The sequence below is a fragment of the Antechinus flavipes genome, chromosome 1 (assembly GCF_016432865.1).
Source record: "Antechinus flavipes isolate AdamAnt ecotype Samford, QLD, Australia chromosome 1, AdamAnt_v2, whole genome shotgun sequence".
In the NCBI taxonomy this organism is placed as follows: domain Eukaryota; kingdom Metazoa; phylum Chordata; class Mammalia; order Dasyuromorphia; family Dasyuridae; genus Antechinus; species Antechinus flavipes.
Genome location: NC_067398.1, coordinates 506861206 through 506880331, shown reverse-complemented (window position 1 = coordinate 506880331; position 19126 = coordinate 506861206). Strand labels below are relative to the sequence as shown.

The 19126-nt window shown below is 31.5% G+C and overlaps 1 protein-coding gene across 6 annotated transcripts in view; it reads right to left on the bottom strand.

The window, feature by feature from the left end:
• PTPRM (protein tyrosine phosphatase receptor type M) overlaps positions 1 to 19126 on the bottom strand; it is a 966854-nt gene that overhangs the window by 306622 nt on the left and 641106 nt on the right. For all 6 annotated transcript variants that reach the window (XM_051970436.1, XM_051970437.1, XM_051970431.1 and 3 more), the window contains one exon: positions 5456 to 5588. In XM_051970436.1, the coding sequence (XP_051826396.1) occupies positions 5456 to 5588 (133 nt within the window). The remainder of the gene's footprint in view (positions 1 to 5455; positions 5589 to 19126) is intronic.

Below are 19126 nucleotides of genomic sequence, written 5' to 3'. Positions count from 1 at the left end.
AATGTATGTCATATGTATCTAATGAGAAAAGTAACTAATGTTGGAAAGAAATCTAAGTAGGCAAATTACTTATAGAATAAACAAAACTTAAACAAAAAATAAAAATAAACTATAGACATTAGAAACCTGTTAAGGATAATAATACTGTATATAACTATATTGTGTATACTGTATATAAGAATATAATACTGTATTTAAGTTTATATTAAATTAGTTTAATATCAACAAATAGGATAAGATCATTAGGAAATTTATCAATTGAAATCATAAAATTGGTATTATTTGTTCAATTTAAATTTTCTATATTTCATTATTGCCTCCAAAAATGTAATAATGGATCTAAATTATACAATGATATATGAGTTGCACAGGTTTTAGTTTTTTCCAACAGAATTCAGTTAGAATTTTTATAGAATGACAATTCTCTAGAAGACACAGAATATTGCTCAAGTTAATATTGAATGCTGATTCATAATAAAACTGTAAGGGAGACCTTAAATCATGATTCTTCACTAGACATAAAGTAAGTCTTTAACTAACAAATATAATTATAATCATAATGGCTCTTCATCAGTAAGACAAATATTTATTTATTTTATTATATTGGGGGAAATGTACCTTTTTAGGCAGGTCTGCATTAGATCAAAATAATCATCCATTCTACCTATAATATAGTATTTGTGATCAGTGGTGTGTATCTTTAACAGGCTATCACAGGTTGGATGTACAACCTAGAGCATGGAAAAGTAATAAACTAACAGTGATGAAAGGGAGAATATTGGTTTTCTCTTAAAATCAAGTTTTCCCCACTGATTTAACATTATCTGTGTGTAAGCATTAAGAATATTTATATGAGTAATTGGCATATGTAGAAATGTACCTATTGTAGCACTCAACAGCATTAATAGGTGTACACACTGAATAAAAAAGATTCTTTACTTAAATAATAAAGTAGAGGCATCTGTTCTACTTCCAGAGATAAAAAGACATGGTAGCACGACTAGCTATTGCTATGTCATAGAAAACAGAAGTGTTAAGCAGGAAAATAATTAATCTTAGAGATCATTCACACTTCTTCTTTTTGTCCCATAATTTTATAGATAAGGAAATGAAAGGCAAGATGGAAGTTCAGTGTCTCCAAAAGTCACAGAGCTACTTAGTGAAGATTAGACTGTCTTCTAACTTTTTCCCTATTCCACCATATTGTTTCTAATTAAATATCAACAAATTTTCAAACAACATTTTCATACTTAATGTTATTTTCCACTCATCTGGTTTTAAATGATTATTTAAAATAAATGCATATGTTTTGACATCCTGAATCTATAAGGATGTGATAAATACCTAGAATACTCCATATTTATGCCTGTCTTCACAGTCTGCAATGGACCAGTGGTCAAAGGACATGAATGATTAACAAAAAATGAAAGAGAAAGTGTTAATAATCTCCTGAAAAGATGGTCAGAGAAATGCTAATCAAGACAAGCTTGAAGTAGCACACCATAGCTAGCAAAATAGCCAAAATAACCCTAAATGACAAGATTCAATGTTGACAAAAGTATGGGAAAATAGGACATAAAGCCATAGGTAAGACTGCAAACTAGTGCAGAAATTTTGGAGAGCACAGTACTTTGCACCCAATATGTGATTAATAACTACTCTTTCCTTCCTTTCTTCTTCCCTACCGCTTCTGTATGGTAGTATGCAATCCAAGTAAAAGTCAAAACAAACAAGAAAATGAGCACAGCTTTGATTGCTTCCTCCCTTTCTCTCTTGCTTCCAGAGTAAAAAACAAAAACAAAATAACAATAACAAAAAAACAAACATTGTTTTTGACCCAGGATTTTTTTTTGCTAGGACTTTATCCCCTCCAAAACAGAAAAGGGTTTTTCCATATAAAAATATTGACAGTTATTCTATTTGTAAAATCCAAAAATTAGAAACACCTTATATCCCCAACAATAATAGAATGTATGAACAAATTATGGTATATTGGTATAATTAAGATATTATAGTACCATAAAAATGACATATATGAAGTAAACAAAAACATTTATAAAAATGTATGTGAAATAATACAGTGTAAAATCAACAAAAATAAAATCATACACCCTAATCACAAATATGTAAAAAGAAGAAACAAAAAAAGAAAAGAAGGAATTAAAGAATGAAAATATGGTTAAAAATGTTAGAACTCTAGGAGGCACTGAAAGGGGAAACTAGAATAAAAATTTTTTGGATTGTTTCTTGCTTATTGACTGTATAATTCTTCCCTACAAAAAGCTGGCAAATTTAGATAAAAATTTGCATGTTTATTTGATTGCTTGTCTTTGTTGATGCCTATTAAGCTTAGAATAAAAAGAATATATATCATATGATTGATGAGTTCCAAAAAGATAGATATTTATATAATAGACTGAACTGGGAAGTTTGTCTCCTGGATATCACGGTTCAATATTCAGATGTATCAGAAGCAAATAAAAATTTGTGGCATATGATTTATATGATATTAAAATGATTATGTGTAGATAATCATAAGAAACTGATACAAGTTATTGGTATTTATTTTGAAATTATACCAAGGCCAGATGTTACCTTAGGCAATTCTTTACAAATGTATTATTTATAACATAACCTAAGTGACCACCCATGAGACAGACCCATGTAGAATAATGAATTAATCTGCCCACAATTTTCCCCTGAAGGTCTGTTTAACATTTAGCTTAGGTCACAAGGGCAACTGGATTAGTGGTTTTTGTCTATTCTTTATACCAACACACAAACATCCTTAAAAGTGATGCATTTCACAAGGATTTTTTTTTAGTGTCTGTCTGTCTGTCTGTCTCTCTGATATATATATATATATATATACACGTGTGTATGTATAAATAGAATAGTAAATATATTTCCTTGCCTCTGTATTCTGTTAAACTATCATATGTATATAAAACTGAGTTGGAGGGACAAATAAAGAGAGAATATTTGAGGGAAACAAAGAAGGAAAGATGAGGAATGGTTAAGAAAAAAAAAGCAGAAAGTTCTCAGGAACCAAATTTTCTACAATAATCCTGTGAAGAAGGAACTAATAAGAAAACAAAACAACAAAAAAAGAGGGAGAAGTATAGAAAGTAGATAAAAGAATGAAGCCTAAATTCTTATTAGGTTCATAAAAGACAATAAAAGGAAGGGGGAAAGCATAAAATTGAGGAAAAGAATTACAACAAAAGAAGAAATAAGGGAAAAAAAGACAGCCAAAGAAAAGGTATAGGAGAGGAGGAGCATGGCATTTATGGATTGCTGTTTGATTTTTCCAGAGTGCCTAGCTTCTTGTAGAAGCAATTCAGGTTTAAGTTTAAACAATAACCCAAAATAGCAAAGTACAAAAAAAAAATTTTAAAGTCAAACATGTCAAAGGGTAAAACAAAACAAAACAGTAACTTATCTTGTGATTTGAAATATATGGTTAATACAATTGTTTTGATGATTCATGCCCCTTGAGAAACATTTTTTGAATTTTCTAAACTTTTAAAGTGATTTTCTAAACTTTTTGCACTATCCTTGCTTCTCCTTTCCCCCATTAAGTATAATGGGCTGGGTCCCTATAGTTTCTAAAGAAAGGCCTGATCTCTTAGTGAAATAACCATTCCATGACTTAGACTGCAATAGTAACCCAAAGGCAGGTAATGAGGTAAAGTATTTGCAGGGAGAAGTGGGGGCAGAAAAATAGGACAATATATTTTCTTAGAATGGGAAAACACAAATGTTGTTCAAAGCCAAGACACAATAAGAACAACCTTGCAGATCATGGTGTGGACCTAATGAACTAGAATCTGATAGGGAAAACAAAAAAAGAATCTCTTATTAATATGGCCTGATTTACCACTAACTACATTATGCATACTGAAGCATTTACCAAGAAACAAGTTAAAATAAAAACATTAAAATATGTTTGAGTCTTTTTTCATGTATTTCTGCCTTATCAATTAAATTACACATTCCAAACAGAAAGGGATAGTTTGTTGGATGCAGTGAGAATTATTTCCATTTCTGTCTATAATCTACCAATTTCCATTCTGAAATCTTATAACTGTTACAGTGAATCAACAAATTCTCTGGATAACTTCCATGAATTTTGATTATCAAAATATGTACAGCTTTTTAATGAACTTAGTATCTTCTCACATCACTAGCAGTGAGCTCCGCAATACTTTATTCCTTTGAATAAATTACTTTAAAAATATAGATACCATCTTAAAACAGGCACAGGAAGCAGTTAACTACACATCCCCTGTCTGAGGACCAGCTTAGGTAAATTCTGTAAGGCTTATCACCAGAAGTTTGGCTCTCGAGTGACAGTTTTCTCCCCCAGCAAGAATAAGTCATGAAATTATTCTCTATGGGTTCAGACAATGTTCACATCAATGAAATCATAGTGCTGTCAAGTGGAATTCTAAAGTAAAAATAGAAGTTCAAGATTAAGATAATTTTTAATTGCTTGGCTTCTTTTAAGATGCTAACCATTCCTTCTCCATCACTGTTTTAAAGGTAAGTTTAAAAAAAGAGGGGGGAGGGGAAACTATTATTTCTTATTTACATCCCAATTTAGAGAAATTTAAACTGTAACTTTCTGTTATCTATAGCTGATCTTTTTTCACAGATTTACTAGTACACAAAAATATCTTTATTCTCCCTATTGGATTGGGTGATGTGCTAAGGAACACTATTCAATATCTTCTCTTTATTACTACTGCATTCCCACTGTCCCTTGCCTCTTTCCTCCTGCCAGATCAGTTGCCATATCATTGTCCATATTTAACCCATATTTAAAATTGGCATTATTATGGTCTTTCTGTTCTCTATTAACCTAAGCCTATTTTTCTTCAAGGAAACATGTTTCTTGTATGTCTTGTTCCTTTAAAAAGCCGTGATATCAACAGCAATGCATGTCTTCTATTAGCTTTATTTTTTCCACCTCCCAAACATGATGCTATATAAGCAAGCAAGTCAACAAATTTTTATTAGATGGATGGATGGATGAATTAACCAAACAACAATCATAGCTACTACTTGATTCACAGTTTCTTTAAGACCTATGCTATTCTCAGTGGAGCCACTTGATGAAATAAAGCATGATTTCCATAAGAGAGATAATTCTTGTGTTATTTGGGTATGATAAAGGATAATCTATACAAAATCAGAACATTTTTCCTAGGATTTCTTTTATCATATATTCTTAAATACTCACAAAAATCCCCCAGAATAATGAATATCAAAATCACAGTCTTATGAGACAAAACCCCCCAACAACAACCAAAAAACCCAAACTTCTCAAAACATTTTCTTAGTTTGTGTCCAACATCAATCTGCTATCTGAATATTTTTTAACAATATTCAGATTTCTTGGGGAAAAATAACAGACAACTAAACATATAATTAGTATTTGTTTGAAGCTCACCTTTTCTTCATTACCAGTACAACCCCCAGAAATATAATAACAAACAGCAAGATGCCCGCAATGACTCCAGCAATCTTAACCGTGTGGTCGGTTTGTTTTTCTGGCTCTGGGTCTGGTTTTGGAGTGGCAGCTCCTAAAGATTCAACAAAATGAAAAAGCATAGGAGACATAGAGTGAGAATAAAGATGTTACTTTTTAAAAATTATTTTGCTGAATTTAGCATAGTAATAAAACTTATCAGAGCCAGCAGACAGCATAGCTTTGAGTTTTTTAAACAGCTTTCATATGCATTGAAAAGAGTATAATTATCCTACTGTTCTTCAATATTTTTCTAAACCATAATATAAGTTGGATAGCAAACCCACGCTTGACCCTTTTATAAAAGACTCTTCTCAAACACACTTTTCTATATTTTTATTATCTCTGTTGGCTTCCTGCTTGTCCTGCCTTTTAAAAACTTGCTACAATACAATAGCTATTCTAAGCCTTTATCCAAATTTGATTTGCTGGAACATTTTCCTCAATTATTTTTCATAAATGAAGCAGTAATTCCAGAACATATTAGCTCAAACACCTGGAAAAGTGAGATAAGCTCATTTACCACACATTTTACCAGCAATTGTTTTTTAACACAATAGACTTTTCCCCCTGCCTTTGGAAATCTAAATCTAGGTCACATCTGGTAGGCAAAAGACTTCTTCTAAGCAATTTATTCACAAAGTGGGAAGCAGCTGATGATCACATTACTGGCACCCACATTTAATATCTGTTTAAATGAGATAACCAGTGCCTTACAGCAGCTACTGTCTTAGCTTTTCCAGCTTCCCTATTCCTATAACATCGTTTGTACTGTTTACCGCATAATGTGATGGAACGTCAAATCCATGTCTGATGAAATATCCATTTCCTCCACTAAATGAGTTCAGGATGAAAAATGTTAGGGATGCAATGTTCAATTCACTAAACTGAATCTCCTTCCTCCCCCTTTTGAGGACTTTTACTTTTTTAATCAAAATGTGACAGCATTCATCATCTGAGGCACCATATTACCTTTACAAGGTAGACAGATGGATCAAGAAAGAAGGATTTATTTCTAAATTTTCTCACAGTATGCTTTTCCCCCTTTATTATCTATTTATTTATTTTGTAAAGTTAAGATTTCATGTGAGTACCAGTCTTTTCCTTACTTTTATACTCAGATTTCTCTACATTCCTATTTTCTCCATATTTAGTTCTTATAATAACCTAGAAATAGTGCAAACCATAGGATAGCTTTTCATCTATTCTTTTCTTGAAATATACATGCAAATTGTATAAAACAGTAATTTCAGCAGGCATGTGTTGGATTTAAAAAAAAAAAACATTCTCCATTTCTTATGGAAAGTCATCATTACTGAAATCACATTCATGCGGTTACACTGTGGGTATTTTATTCGCTGATTGAGCCACTATTTGCTTTGATTGTTGTTCTCATTGAGTTCTAACTTGTATGCCAAATGCATATTCTAAGTAAAATGAAAAAAAATTAAATTTTCTTCTTTTATAGTTGTTTAAATATCTATAAAAGTCAGATTTTTATAAGTATAAATCTAAGTGAATATTAAAATGAATGGATAAAGACATTTTTTAATTGTGATTTTGGCCCAAATAGGATCTGATATACATAATTTCTAGAAACAACTAACACCATAGTAATGGTTTTCTCTACCTCTATCGTAAAATGGATCAAATTCTCCAGTTCTTCAATAATGTTATTAAAACATGGTAATTTTTTAAAATGTGAAAAATTATATAAGTAAATATTAAAAGGTAGAAGAGGCTTCAGAATTGATTCAGCTGAAATCCTTGAGAAAACAGATGAAGGAAAGTTAAGTGATTTGCCAAAATTCATAAGCAGCAGAGGAAAGACCTGAACTTAGAACCTGACTCCAAATCCAGCATTTTTTTTTTCATTATACCATACAGTTGCCTAAATAGATGATAGACACAGAATAAATTATTTTAAAAGAAATTAAAGTTTTGAATATCAAGAATGAAATGTTTCAGTCATAAAGCTTAAAATAGTATTTCTAATATTCTTTATTTTTTTCTCATCCAAAAACTTGGAAGCTGGCCTTTAATTAACCACACTGGTAATTTGGGCTTGTCTCTGTGCTATTTAATATTTTTTAAAAATTATTTGTATAAAGACACAGAGAACACTTATTAAATTTTCTGACAACACAAATCTGGAAAGGATAGCTAATAAATAAGATGACAACAAAAAATCTGTATGATCTAGAATATTAAGTGGAAGCAAATAAGATGAAATTCATCTGGGATAAATATAAAATCTGAGTTGAAGGAATCAACTTATTTAGTAGATATCAAGGGTGCTGTTGGTATATAGCAACTCATTTGAAAAAAATTCAAGGATTTCAGTGGACTGCCAACTCAATATAAACCAAAGTATTTAGATATAGATATAAATCACTTAGAAAAAAAAGGAGTAATAGTAGTCTTGAACAATAAGGAAGTGAGTCTTGCTGTACTCTCTTTTGATCAGTTCACATATTGTATGTGACCACATTTTACAAATCATGTTGATAAGATAAATGCCATACAAAAAAAAGGGCAATTAGAATGAATGAATGAAATAACCTTTTAAAAAGTACTGAATGTGCTATGCATTCAGGATTATAAATACAAAAGTTTGACAGCCACTTTCCTCAAGAAGCAGATATCTAAGCGAACTTTTGATCTGGGGAAGGAGTTTTGATGTACAAAGTCACAGATACTCTGAGTAGAGGCACAGAAAGAGTAGATTATTATGCATTTACAGTAATATTTGGTTTGATAACTGTTCCCAGAGTGAGAAGAGAAAGGTGTTATACATGTGGCAAAAGGAAAAAGCTACCTACACAGATCTTATATTCTTGGCAAATAGCTGAATGGGATGTAAAGTAAGATGGATTTATATAATGCAGGTGTATTTTCATTCACTTACACACTAACCAGGACAGTCTATCCCTAAGATGGCTGATTTAATTTCATAGCTGATTAGATTAATCTGGGGGCAAGAGGTTAGGCTGGCATTATGGTACCTTCAGTTCTGAAATTTTATAATCCCTTAATATATATCCTCTTAAAATAAGACTGTTTTTGATCTAATTAAATGCTATCTGTGGCCTATCATTCTGCTTTATTGGTTGTATTAGACTTCTGATTCTCTAAATGAATTTTATAAGTCACCATTGAAAATTTAATGAATTTTTTCTAGTTGTATTTGTTGTTACAATTGCTATGACAGAGACATGCTTTAAGTTAATAACTGAAAGTGGAATATTTTGGACTACAATATCTTTCTTCTTATAAACTATCTCTTTATCCATTCTACATTATGATGAGTAGAATGTTCACTTAAATGTTTTATGTTGACTAAGCACCTACCCAACTTCTGCAAGTTTCAACAGGAGAAAAATTAAATTGCTAAGAGTTGGCATTTTCTATGTAGCATCATTATTTGGTTGCTGCTACTAATTCATTTTGAAGTGTAGGCCAAGAAAATGGTATGTATTATTCCTGACTGATATTGGTATATGGTAGAGTAGGATGACTCATGAAAAATGGGTTATCACTGAAGGAAAAAATAACAAGTATGGTTGTCGAACAATGTTGTTGATGAACCTTCTATTCCAACTCTTCTTTAATGGTACTACTAGGTACTGGCTGCCAAATTCAAGTATTTTTATTTATATTATGAGACTAGTTTAGATGCCTGATTTGGAGGTTTTTAGATGTTTTAGAGGAAGATCAAAATAAACAAAAATCTGAATATGAAATAAACTGTCACCCTCTGTTTTCTTTTTTTTGCACAATTTTTATATAATTCTTCATCTATAGATGAAAATTACAATTTTCTCAAAATAAAAAGTCTGGAAGATTCACAGATCAAAGAATATTCATATCTGAAAGTTCCTCAAATAAGTCACCAAAATAAGAATTTTGAAATTTTATTAAATATCTCTATTTGCTTTGCCTTAGCCTTACTACAAGTAAAAGAGAGAAAGCAAAGACAAAGAAAACTAGCTTCTATTCCAGAAGTCTACATTATTACTCATAGTTAACTCCAACTAAAAGTGATGATTTTCCTTTCCTTTTATATCCTAGTCCATGAGTTTTTAATTGACCTATGAGAAAATGTCTTTAAAATATATGTTATGATTATATAGTATCAATAAGCCACTGACAAAGTATGATTGGAGATAGAAGGTGCTTTTGACTGTTTTTCTTTTTTCTTTTTTTTAACCCATATCCATGTTTTTAGAAGTACAATTTTATGAACTGCCACTTGGTATAAGTTGTTTTAAAAAATGTTTCCCCTCTGTTTTGCTAACTTTTCTTGTCAGATTTCTAATGATATCAAATCTTATTATTCTCCTTGGCTTAACTTACAGTTATTCTTGTAAAATTTCTATACTTATGAATATTCTGGGTGAGGATTATTATAAAGCTGTATTTGTATGGGTATCTTTAAAGAGTAAAGCTAAATGTGTGCATTGTTGTGATGGGTATAATTTAGGCTGGTGTAAACTCATTCAGTAGTAATAAAGTGACAAGTATTGCAGAGAGATCTAGCAAAAGAAGCTGGTGAAATTAAGGATAAAAACAGACAATTATTGGGAACATTGCCTTTCAATAGTTATGTTGATTGAATCATGTTCCTGTCAGATGGAATAACTTGTGACCAAGAAAACCAGGTGGGGGAGGGGGCAAGGGAGTCAAATTTTATCAGTGAGGATCTCTGACATGGTATCTAACAGGAATAAAAAAATCAAAGAAAAGAAACACAGATCCAACATAATGATGGTTGGTTTTTAAAATAGGCAGAAAAGCCCATTTGGATCCAATGTTTTGTGGAAAATTAAACAAAATCAGCAAATCAGACACAGAATACTTAGTGACCTTGGGGTGTGGACTAAACTATTACTATTCTGTTGACCATATGAATTTCATCAGAAGAAAAAGGAATAGAATAATGCCAAGCAAGCAGATAGGGTATTCAATGATGTGTATAACCAGAAGAGTATCCAAGTTATCAAGATGAATTAAAGAGAGATATGAGAAAGGAAGCTTCCCTGATGGTAGGAAAAAGTTGGGGAGCAAAGAAAGTTTCCCATAATTCCAAGAATGACAAAGTAGAGCAGCTGGGTGGTGCAAAATTTCATGAGTTTAAATCCCTCTTCAGGCACTTATTAGCTATATAGCCCTGGGAAATAATCGAACAAATTTTAAAGAGGGACAGAATCAAGGACTCGTGAGTACAGAGGAAAGAAGAAAGGGAGAAAACAAGATTGGTAAAAAGCATATCACATTTCATTCAGAATACAAGTAGTGAGGAATGATTTCCATGCTGTAAGAATAGAGAATAACAATAATTCAATTTGATTTAACTTGTCTTATTAGTGGTTAGAGATCCAGAGAAAAATTATGAAGACTACCATTTTTTTTTTTGCTTTTCAAAGAGGTTTTATTCCATTACTATTGTAATTATTATTATCAGCATTATTAACAATAACAACTAACAATTATGTATTTCTTTAAGTATATATTATTTCATTTGACCTTCAGAATATTATTGGGAGATAGATATTTTACTGTTTTACTGATGAAGAAGTGACTTGTTTATTGTCACATACCATCAGAGAAGAGATTTTTCCTTACTGGGAATTCAGAGTTGTTTTTATCATAGTATATGGTACACAAATATGGTACATATTATCTAGAGTAAGGATGAAAGCAATAATGAGATACAAAATAATGAAATAACAAAAATGAGATACTCAAATGCAAAGTTCATAAGCGAATCTTGAAGAAAGTAAACTTTCACTGGAATTGATTCAGTTTAATTTTGAAAAGGTCAAAAATAACTTTTACAAGGTTACTTCTATTACCAACACAAAAAACAAAAACAAAACAAAATAAACTAAAAATAATTTCTTGCATACATCACCAGTGATAAGACTTATTGATGAGCTGCTACCTAGAAAAGAATGATTCAATTGGGAATTTCTTATTGACAAAGAGATTGTTTCTTCCTTTTACTACTTGCTTATGACTATGAAAATGCAAATGGAAAAATGAAGTTATTTCATCAGGGTCATAATGGTACTAATAATTTCCTAGAAGTTTTACTATCTACCTGGCAAGAGATAAGGACTTGATATACTGTCTTATCCACACTGTGTCAGCTACATCAATAAATGAGAGCAGTAAAAAGCAGGAAAATAAGAACAAAGAATAAAAAGTAAATTAATATCTCAGAGAAGGTGAATGTATCAAATCATCTATAATTTCAGTTTTATATGAAAAATTATGTTTCTTATTATTACTTGCAAAAGCTGAACATATTCTATATGCAATGCAGTGGAAAATTAAAGATAGGCAAGGAAAGAGTGAGAAATTCAGAATATATATATAAACAGGTTACAAATAATAAATGTATGAATTCAGATTATTCTGGGGTAGTGATTGATTCTGCATTCATTAAACAATGATATGAAATTTAAAAAAAACTTGGCTCTGTTCTACACTGATAGATGTTGTTGAAGTGGAATAAAGTTTATGTTTTTACCTTGTAACAACTGAGAGGATGTTCATGCACACTGTAAGGAGCTGTCACAAAGAAAAATTCAGCACAAAACAAGATATTGCTTTGTCACTATTAATAATACTGTTTTCATATAATACAAAAGTTTACCCAATGCTTTTTTCACATTAACCCTGTGAACTTGTTTTATACATGTGATTCATTTTGCAAATGAGGAAACTGAGGTCTTAAAAAAGTTGAATAATCAGCTCACAGCCACCCAGCTAGGCAATATCAGAGGTAAGAATGAATCTGGGAAAGTGTGATTTAAGTCTAAGACTTTTCATAACTGCGTCTTTGAAATAATTTTTTGAAAATTAGAAATGCTACTTTCAGGCAAAAGGGCAAAAGGATGCTATAATAATTCATTCATACAGATTCCCTATTACATGAAAGTCACAAAGATGTTACTGCAAAATAACTCAGAAAATTAAATATTTTAGATTGCTCAGCAGAATCCTTGATTAATTATCTCATTCACCAACCCTCTAACTTTTTCCTAGTCTACTGATATTTGAAAAGTTTTTACAAAATAGATAAAATTTTTATTTCATATCATATTTGCTTTTTCTCTCCCTTATTCTCTCCCCTCCTATTTTTCCATGTTTTCAAGAGCTATACATCTGAGTTCTCATGACTATGTTTCTCTAAGTGTGATGGAAAGAACAGTGTCTTGGAATTAGAAGCATATGAAATAGTCCTGGCCTTCTTATTGTTAGCTGGACAAGCAATTTAACTTTTCTGAGCTTTCATTTCTTCATTTAGATGATATAATATGACACTTGCATTATCAGTCTCCAACATGTTAAACCTGAAAGTATTATGAAATCTGAGCTGTTATCATTAGAAAGATCTTCATTGGAACAGGGAAACTCCTAATGTGGAATCTTCCCTTGAAGATTCAGAATAGTAACTTAAAACAGTCTTAGAATCCTATATTTGCCCAGGGTACTAAGACTTGCCCATGTCTTAGGCAGCATATATACTCAGGTCTTGCTGACTCTGGGGTAGACCTCATTTAGCTAAATTGTGCTCCCTAATTATTTAAAAAATGGGCTATTTTGTGGTGTTTTTCTTCTTTAAAATAAAATAATGGTTCTCTCTGGAAGCAGGTTTCTTGGGGCAGCCTTAGTTTCAGTTAAAAGTAATAATCACCCAAATGCAGCCAGGTGTTAAAAGTTCAGATCTTTTATTGCTTCCTCCAAAATAGCCCGGTTAGTTTTCTCAGAGGCCTATTTTTCTGCTTGGTTCTAAGAGCTCTTGCAGTTGTCCTTTGTCTCTGCTTTTTTCAGCCTCCAGCCAGCACAAAGGTGGAAGATGGAATGAATCTCTCTTGCCTCCAAGAGAGGGCTTATGGCTGAACTCACTTGATGCTCCCCTTGCAATTTTTTCAGCTGAACTCCCCACTAAGCCTCTGTCCCCTTCTTATATATGATCTTCCAAAGGTTGACTCCTCCCCTGCGAGGGAGGGATTAAAGGAGGTGTGAATTCACAAAGTTACACAGGTAACTTTGTGAATCTCTCATACTTGTGAACTCCAATGAGTACTTAAATACTTCTTGTTTATATGAGCTCTCTAAAGGTGTGAACACAAGCATTATTGTCTATCAGTTCTACTTAGTACCTTGTTTCAGGTTCTAGCCCATAACATCTCCTTGTAAGATCAGATCAATCATACTGAACCATGCTAAATTAGATAATTATTGTCTCTATCAACTCTAATGACTTAACAATTTGTAAGGATTCCAACATTATTTAAAACTAACAAAAATAAATGGACTCTACATCCCACAACAGAAAAACACCTAAGCATCTACTCTTAAGTACTCAATTCTAAAATACAAACACAAATTTCCAACCTAGCTCATCCCCTTCCCTCCCCCTCTTTTTTTTTTTTTTTTTTTTTTACTAATATAAATATAGAAGGAAATGGTCCTACTTTCTAACCTCCACTGTAAAGAGGAATAACCAAAATGGTGAAAGAGAAAAATTTGTTACTACAATTTTAAAGCTTTGTGCTTCAGTCTTTAAAAAAATGGGTCTTAGATAAAACTTTTTAATGACGTAATGAGAGATTAAAATATTTAAAGTGCAATCATTGTATAATAGGTCATAAAATATTCTACCACTACCATTGCCCAAGTAAAATAAAAATTCTTTCTAAAATTTCATTCACTCTGCTCTTTGTCCCCATCTATTCTCCACTATAAATTATATTTCAACCCTGGAGTCCCCTTGGGTTGGGTTATAATCTGGACCTAGATGTCCACCTCAAATTTAAACCATTTTTCAATCATTTCACCAAATATTCATCTTCACTTTCTAGAAAGCCTTTACAATCTATTTTCTTTAGATGGTAAGCTTCATTAGATTGAGGGCAGAGACTGTCTTGTTTTTATTTGTATCTTCAGAATTTTGCACAATTTTTGGCACATGCACTTAATAAATGTTTTTATTTTTCTGTCTATTGAAACACTTAATATAATACCACTACCACAACCACTACAAAATAAATATTTTTCTATATATTCTACATCATGTAAGTCACCTCCATTGCTCCAATTTCATGGCACAAGACACTATATGCTTTATTTCAAATCAGATAATTTTTCTCTGTGCTAACTTTAAAAACAATTAAAACTTTAATTTGTATTATGAAAAATTCAACATTATTTTTATTTTTATAAAGCAATTTTAAAATGCATGCCCCATTAAAATTTATATCTGGCTATTAAACATTTGTTAGATATATTTTGTAAAGACAGTGTTTCTAAAAAATTTATCAAAGGCTGGAAGAAAGTGATTTCACTAAAAATTATTGACATTTTAATTATAAGAAAACTAATTAGAAGCCAGTAGTTCTGGAAAAAAGCATTTATTTGTCACATTTAATTGCTTTTTTCTGTATTTCAAAATTTATAAATGTGAGAAATGTTTATAATTGATGGTCAGTGTCCTCATTTTCTATTTAGGATACAACATCAGGAATTTCATTTTTATGGCCTATGTAATATATTAGTCAGCAGGATCATATGATGGAAAGGGCATTGGCTCTGATATCAAGTCAACAGGTCAGAATTTGAATTCTAGATCTGACAAATATTAAATATATGGCCATGGGCAAGGCAGTTAGTTTCTCTGAATATGGTATCTCGACCCTAAGAGAGGGATAATAACATGTATTATCTACTTCAAATGTCTTTTTTGAGGGGAAAAAAATGTTTGTAAACTTTAAATACACAGAGAAATGAGATCTATTTTACTTGAATAAAAGAGGAGAAATCCATCACAAATTAATATACATAAAACATGCAATAATATTCTAAAGAACATGAAAACATAATATAGCTAAATACCATTTCCATTTTTTCTCTAACACAGAATTTCCTTCTATGAAAGTTAAGTACCACAGAATTCAAAGGACTTCATGTGGAAATTGGGAAGTTGCTGGAGACTACAATTGACTCAACCTCCACTCATTGTATGAACCTGGGCAAGTCATTAATACAATCATATGAATTAGCATGCACCTACAAAGTAAAACAGATACTTTGAGGAAAACAAAGATTAGCCCACCAGCTGCCTATATTGTACACTGTAAGGATATTGTCTTCACCTCTCCCTCTAAATATTTTCAGTACAAATTCCTAGAGACCAGAGATTACCACTAAGCTAATCTTTTGTTCTAAGCCATTAATAAAATCTATTATCTAGCTGAGATATGTGCTTTGGGAGAGGAACCATTAAATCATCTAATATCCCAGTTGAATCCCAATGAATTGGGGTAGGCAAGTAATGCAGTAGATAAAGTGCTAGGCCTACAGTCAAGAAATGAATTTAAATCTGACTTTAGATTCTTACTAGCTGTATGACCATGGGCAAGTCACTTAACTGTGCTTGCCTCAGTTAACTCATCTGTAAAATGAGTTAGAGAAGGAAATGCCTAATCTCTGCCAAGAAAAACCTCCAAAAAAGGTCATAAAGAGGCAGACACTACTGAATAACCATAGATAGATTAGCTAGTGATATAGCCTATGGAAAATAGAACATAAACTTTCAGGGAATAGACAGTATAGAAGGGAAGGAAAGTTTAGAAATAAAGGGATCTTTTCTGTAAAGGCAGGTCTAGAGATAGGTCCACAAGGAGGGTCCCTTGGCAATTTGAGAGTTTGACACCGGAGGAAATGTACAGAAGAACACTAAAAATAAGCTTTTGATTTTCTTGATTTGAGAAAAGCTGACCTGAAGTTTAAACTAATATTGACTTATTTGGGACAAGAAAAAACTTAAAAACACTTTCTCTATTTATATGTATGGGGAATTGATTAAATCAGGTCACTGATATCCAAAAACAGGAACATCTAGAGGATCTCAGAATTGATAACAAATTTTTCATCCATTTCAAATCTACCCACAACATCCTTCATGATAGCTGAAATATTTTTTCTATTTTTTTTATTCTTGGCATAAATATTTCTTCCATAAATCCTTATAATGCTCATTGTATTTCGTCCAGTCAATACTCTTCCTTCCCTCTTCAATTTAGATGTGTAGACTTATCATGTAAGGCCCTAAATGATGATCAAATTAAAGACACATCCAAAGCATAATTTCCCATTCACAATATCTTAAAAGATCATTGTGATGATGAAAATTCACTGCCTACCAAAGTAGCCTAAATTAATTTTTGAACAACTGAAATGGTTAGGTTTTTTTCTTTGCTTTTGTTGTTTTTCTGTTTTGATTTTAAATTCTATTTAAAATTTGTCTTCCTGACTTCCACATTGCTAGCTCTACTTCTGTTTTTCTAGGACAAGTAGAACACTATTCTTAAACATGTCAATCCTTTAGATATTGAAGACAGCTATTACATGTCCTGACTTCAACAAGCTAAACATTCTCATTGTCAAAACCCAGAGTTTGAATAGCTTACTAACCATATAGAATTTAATCAATTATCAACCAAATTAAAAAAGGATGAAGAACACATGTTACAAACCAGACCTTTGTCAATCCAAAGATCATAATTAGGCCTAAAATGAGAATATAATTTCTAGTTCAATAAGTAATAACTGGTACTAGTAAGTTCCCTGAAAGAGGAAATTTGGAATAAAGATAATTAGGAACATGGAAAAGCACAAGGCTGACTGGTTTCCTTGGTTCCAGTCATTCTGAAATGTTAAATTTAATTTACTTCTCTTTCTAAGGCTGTGGCAGGTGTTCCAGCATAATACAGCTTCAGGGTCCCATGGACCGAAGTAAGTACATGGCCTAAGAAATCATTATATCTTAATTGAGAGATCACAATACTAACTCATGTTGCATACATGCCTATGTCTTTTTTTCATATAAGTCATTAGTTATATATCCATAGTCAAGTTCAGTGAATTAAAATTTAAAATGTACTTAAACATTTTATACAGGAATTGTCATACCCATTTTACAGATGAGGACACAGAAGCCCAGAGAAATCAAATAATCTGTCTATTGTCACTGATGACTTGGCAGAAGGGTGTCTGAGACCAGTTCTTTTTTGACTCCAGGTCCACTTTCTACTATATCATACTACTACTCATTCTTATTTTGTGGCAGATGGAAATCTCCTTTTCTTTCTGAAAATAGAGATTATCTTTGCCTACCTCTATCTATTCCTTTTGTTAAATTTCCTTAAAGGTCATTGATAGACATCCAATAATCACATCTGCAAATTGTTAATTAACCTAAAGAAGAGCTTATTCAGACCTGGGCAAGGAATTAAGTTAAATGTTTCTTTACTATCTCATTTAGTTTAGTTGTCAAATAATTCCATATTCATTATTTTGTCCTATCTTTTTCATTCTGAAAGTAAAATCTACCTCCTATCATAGATATTTACCCTTAACCAATGTATCTTTTGCTTCTCAATTTTAGCTATATTGTTTTATCTCCTACCAATAATGTTTAATACTATAATCTTCACATCTCCACTAAAATCCTACTTTCATGCCTAATCATGACTTGGAGAGATCTTGGATTCTTAAAGATGATATTAGCAGGCACAAGTTTTGGCAAGTTCCATCAAAATGAAAAGGCAATAAATATAAGCCTAGCAATAGACCATGTATCCACTATCTGAGGATTTGCCCATAAAAATTAAGATAGACCCAAGGTCCATTATCAGAAAACTGGCAATCAGGTGATGATTTTTCTCCCTGTACATAAAAACAAATAAAATACCATAACTAAGATGGGAAGGCATTGTGTTTCATATTAATAGACATATTAATATCATTAAAGTTGCAAATCTTTTGAAGTACCAAATAAAATCCATTAACATTTCTTCTATTTTTTATCTCTGCACAGCCCAACTTTTCTCCAGTTAATAACCCCTTGGTACTTTTTATAGCATATTTCTCTTTCCATTTACATTAAGATCTTCACAGAAGTATGCACTCAGGGGGAATCAGGGAGAAAGAAGAGAATGGAAAGGGTAAAACCAATGAATTGTATTACTTTCTCCTTTGTATATTAATTTCCAAATATTTCAGATGAAGTCATGTAAGATATAATATTGTTGTTGCAATTTGCAAATAACCTTGTAATAAAACCCACTAATTTGAGCAAAGAGAGAATTGTTTAAATAATAGCCTTACTGAGGATGCTAGAAGATGCCAGGAAAACAAATGGTTCATGTTGGATAATTACCCTGGCCAGTAAGCTCAGTAACCAAACTTTTATCAGTGATAAAATATAATACATAGAAGAAATAAGCAGAAGGAATAAATTACTGATGGCTTAAGGTTATAACTTTAAAAGTAATGAAGTATATGTCAATGATATGAAAATTAACTAGATTCACACCAGGGAGGCAAGAGAGGCTTATCTATCAAGAGCAAAATGGTGAAAACTAAATCATTAAGCAATGATTAAGTAGATATAAAGTATTTTTATAACTATTATAGTTTATTAGAGAAACCTTTAAGTCATCTAATACTGAGGTCCCTTATCACCTTAATTATTCAAAATTATATTATAAATGATGCTATAGTAACAGGAGGAGAAAA